At 56.6% G+C, this 4553-nt stretch overlaps 1 protein-coding gene across 1 annotated transcript in view; it reads right to left on the bottom strand.

Annotated features, from left to right (window-relative positions):
- Positions 1–4553, bottom strand: part of MCM3AP (minichromosome maintenance complex component 3 associated protein) — a 46885-nt gene that overhangs the window by 16360 nt on the left and 25972 nt on the right. The window contains exons 15-18 of the mRNA XM_019628027.1: positions 4179–4310; positions 3751–3864; positions 2364–2516; positions 919–1116 (exon numbers count right to left, since the gene is read on the bottom strand). Coding sequence (XP_019483572.1) covers positions 919–1116; positions 2364–2516; positions 3751–3864; positions 4179–4310 — 597 coding nt within the window. The remainder of the gene's footprint in view (positions 1–918; positions 1117–2363; positions 2517–3750; positions 3865–4178; positions 4311–4553) is intronic.

The raw sequence follows: 4553 nt of genomic DNA on the forward strand, positions 1-4553 counted from the left end.
GGAGGGATAGGGCAGAGGGACGGACAGTGGGGCAGTGCTGGGGGACTGGGGGACAGAGCTGAAGCAGCCATGACTGCAGGAGGCCAGGCCAGTGCCAATGCTGCCGGCCGGAGAAGCCTGCACGCCCTGACCACAGAGCATGTCGAGAGCGGTGCACACCGCCACCCACTCCGCCTCCAAATGCAGAGCCGGCCCTCAGGGACCCAGCCAGCCACAGTGTGTCAGAGATGCATTTCAGAGAGAACATCCCGTGACAGCTCGGGAGGACGAGGCACACCACGAGACCCAGACAGCCACTGCTGCGGCCCCTCCGCTGCCTTCTGCCGGTCACCCACTGGAAGGCCCCTCTCAAGAGGTGACACTGGCATGGCCTGAAATTCAGAAGGAGGCTGAGCCCTGAAGGGCAGCATTGGAGAGCTCAAGCAAAAACCTAGGCAGGGCCCCGAGGAGCCAGACATGCTCGAGGTGACGGGAGGAGAGGCAGGGAGGGCCAGGCCAAAGGGCACAAGGATGGGGGCCGTGAGAGGGGACAGTGGAGGGCGGGTGGCAGTCACTGACACGCTGCTGTGGAATACAGAGGGGCCGGTGTGAATGAGGAGGCAGCAGGAACGACAAGGACGTGGAAGGACTCAGAAGCAGAGGGCGCGGAGTGGGGGCGAGGCCAAGGGGACCTCTGGCCCCACTGATGAGTGGATATGGTGTGTCCTTAAGCCAGGAAGACCAGGGGAGAAACGGGGGATTCTAACCAAATCCACTGAGCAGGACCTGAGTGTTTCAGGGCAGACGCAGGCGTAACAGCAGGCAGAGCAGGACGCAGGCGGGGCGGCAGGCAGGCGACCTGCAAAGGCCTAGCCCAAGGCCATCTTCGCGCTGACCCTACTCAGGTCCCTCCACACACGCAGAAAGCAGAGCACTAACCTGGTACAGGAGATGCCCACTTTCCCCGCGTGGCCCAGGTGCAGGAGGCCTCTGGCCAGGTTCTCCTTGGCAATGGGACACTCCGCGCTGGGGGCCAGTGCCCTCAGCTGATCCTTTGTGTCCACACTGCAGGGCGCAGCTGGGAAGGCCCGCATCTGCCGCCTCAGCTTCTTCCGGGCGGTGACAGCCTCCTTCCACCTGGGGACACACCAGCAGGTCACCACTGGAGGTGTTAAAAGGTACCACAGGGACAAACGCTTGCTCCAGCACCATTAACACGGGACACGTTTTCTGACAATACATTTAGTCTTTTTCAGCAACAGTCCTCAGACTGAGAAATCAGTTAGAATTAAAACTCAACAAAAAAAAGCTTAAAAACAGAAGTTCAGGATGGGGAAGGCCTGACGGCAAACGCCTGGTGACAAGCGCCCACACTGCTGACCCATCTCCAAGGCTCATTTGGCGCGGCGGACACTCAAGGACACACAGCTTCTGTCCCAGCAAACGCCACTGTGGGAGCCTATCTCCAGGCACATGTGCGCTGTGTGACAAGGACAGTCCCTGCAGCCTTCTGTCACAGCTAGAGAGAGAGCCATGAGAGAGTCCACCGCCAGGGGGCAGCTGGGTCACGTACTGCCAACAGTGGCACAGCCGGCGTGCTGCTGTGCCCAGGCCTGCACCCCCACATGCAGGACGGAAAGGCTGAGCGCAGAGCAGGGCGTGTGCTCCCAGCTGTGTGGAGCGCCCCAGAAGGCCAGGGGTCTGGCTGGCACATGGGCAACTGCAGCTTCTGAGTGGGTGGACAGGCTCTCATGGAATCCCTTTCAGACGATGGCAAATGCCAAGAACCCTGACTTCAGTTTTACAGGAACTGAATCACAACACAACATATGTGACACATACACGCCCAGTTAAGACCAATGTTGAGTCTCATGTCCTTCTGTACAGTGGAGAAGCAGACGTGACCAGTGCTGGGACGCCCGTGGGCCCTCTCATGCCCACAGGCGACCACTGTGCTATGCTGTGTGCCCATTAGGGTCCTTCTTTTCTTTAGGGTGATACCACAATGTGTTAATCCAAAGCCATCTATTAGTGTGAATGTACCCTCGCGTGTACGCATTCCGAGGACTGCTTTTTGGCATCATCAATTATGTTCTGGAAACTGACCCAGGCGATGCGTATAGCTGTCGGTGTTTGGCCTGCTCACGGCCACGTCCCTGTGCCTAGCGCAGTGGATGAGCGACAGCAAGCATCCTGTAGTTATCTGTTGAACACGAACCATCCCCCAGTCTAGATCCTTACCCCTGAATTTACCCCCTCAGGAAGGAAGGTGTTGCATGTGTACACGTGCACGTGCGCATGTGTAACTGACCACTCCTGGAAGCACCATCTCTGCCGACCGATGGCAGTATGCGTGGGCTTTGTGTCCAGAACACAGGACTCACCGCTGGAGGTAGCTGCAATAGCACTGCAGCTCCTGGAGGGTCTCCCTGGCCGTCTGGAAAATCTCCTCCCCGAGAAACAAGTCCACCAGCTGGGCACAGACGTCCTCACAGCAACGGGCCATGCGGACCCTCTGGTCTGTCTCCACGGCACTCCTGGGGGACAGGGCTATCAGGGTGGGGACGCGGCGCCCAGGGCCACACTCAGAGCCTGCCTTCAAGGACAGGAGTCCGCTGGGTTGATATGTAGTTACACCTTTGCTGCAAGACAAGCTTTAAGGTGTTCATTTTGCTTCACGTGTTAAGACACCTGGAAAGGGTCCCCAAACAACACACAGAAGAACAAGAGGGTCCCCGCTACCAAGTTACAGACCCAACAAGGCCCTCATAAAGAGTCCAGGGGTAAATCTTGACCTTAATAAAATGGTTAGAGCTCTTAGTTTTTAAGTGACCATTAAGACAACTGCAACAGCTTCTCATGAGCAATTTCTGATGTCTGCATGGAAGTGTCTCAAGTACAGGAAAGCGGGCAGCCCATGATCTACAGAGCTGCCTTCACATCAACCAGCATCTAAAAGGAAGATTTTACAACAAAACTCTATCCACCAAGGGAGCAAAGAGGACTTTATCAAATACACGGAGTCACAAAATCAAAGGAGCTGAAACGGGCAGAACTCAGTTCCAAAAGCCACCGCCTTGGGGCGGAGTCGAGTCTCCTGGGACCAGGGGTGGGGGGTGGGGGGTGCCACACGATCCGCGGCTCAGGGTGTCTGGCTTTGCATGCCTCCTAAGCCCCTCCTGGGGTTGAGGAAAGACACGCGGCCATCATTTGTCAGGTCTCTTACTTACAGTAAACAGGGAAATGGATTTCCAATGAATGGAGGTGAAAGAAACATTAATTACACAACAGACTTCTACACTGAGGACTGTGCTCGGTCCGGAGCAGCCGGAACCTCTGGGCTGTCTCGAAGAGTGCAAGCAGGATGCTGGGTCTCCCTGCACAACTGAACCTCAATTCCTGAAGCCAGGCACTGAAATCAGTTAAGTTCTTAAGTGAGCCAGCTCCAAGAAATCTCTAACATGAAACGAGAGGAAAGGCCTTATGTTTGGAAAAGCTAAGGAGGGTAACCTGGTGTGGACACTACCAGGAAATTCCTCTGTGGACACAGCCCCACACCCAAGGCGGGCTCCACAGGGAGGGTGGGAGAGAAAGTGAGGACCTCTCTGGAGGAAACTCCTTCCGGGACTGTGCTCTAATGCTTGGCTCTCGAAAAGACGCGCCCCTCATCAGCGTGAAACCCAGCTAGCCCGAGCAGCAGGGCCTGACACAGGTCCCTGCGCCCTCCCACCAGCCCACCCCTCACACCACAGGACCCCACACTTCACTCACTTGAACTCCTGGCAGCAGGTTTCCCTCACACCTTCCGCCACCACCAGTTCTGTCAGCTCTACAGCCAGGCCCTGGCTCAGCTGAGTTAACAGCAGTTCTCTTTCTTGTTTCAACCTAAGGGTTAAAAAAAAACAGCACAAGGGTAACGTTTGAGAATAAAGATAAACGGCACCATACTCTGTGACCTCACGAGTGGGGATCTGAACGGGCAGGCCTGACCCTGATCCCACCGACAGGCCACACAGCTGCCCCCACCCCGGGCCTAGCTGGGGCCGCGCTGCTGCTCACAGGCGGGTGTGGCCTCGGCCCGCCCGCCACTCCCTGGGCTGCGGGTCTGATGCAGGCATCATGGGCAACAGCAGCAAGGGTGTCACAGGCCCGGCTGGGTCCCTCCTGAGCCCACACACGTGAGGACGAGGCACACTCACCTCTCCTCTTCCACCCGACGTCTCTCCTCCTCCTTCCGCTCCCTCTCCTTAGTCACTTCTTCAGCAGCAATGTGCCTCAGGATGCCCGAGGTTGCAGCTGTCAGCAGCTCCTCCATCGTGGCACTGGAGACACTAGACGGCGCAAAGTGGACAGTGTCGTAAAGCAACAAACGAAAGCCGAGGAGCCATACAACTAAGCTTCTAACACTGGCAAGGGGCAGACTGCATTTGGCCTTTAGCATAAAAATTTAATCCATGGTTAGATATAAACAATCTATCAAAAGTAACTCATCAAGAAATAGAAAATCCTGAGACGGCCGAGTGGCGCGTTGGTTAGGAGTTGGCTTGGGACGCCAGCTCTGAGCAGCAGGGCCC

Source organism: Hipposideros armiger, unplaced genomic scaffold, assembly GCF_001890085.2.
Source record: "Hipposideros armiger isolate ML-2016 unplaced genomic scaffold, ASM189008v1 scaffold_745, whole genome shotgun sequence".
Taxonomy (NCBI): domain Eukaryota; kingdom Metazoa; phylum Chordata; class Mammalia; order Chiroptera; family Hipposideridae; genus Hipposideros; species Hipposideros armiger.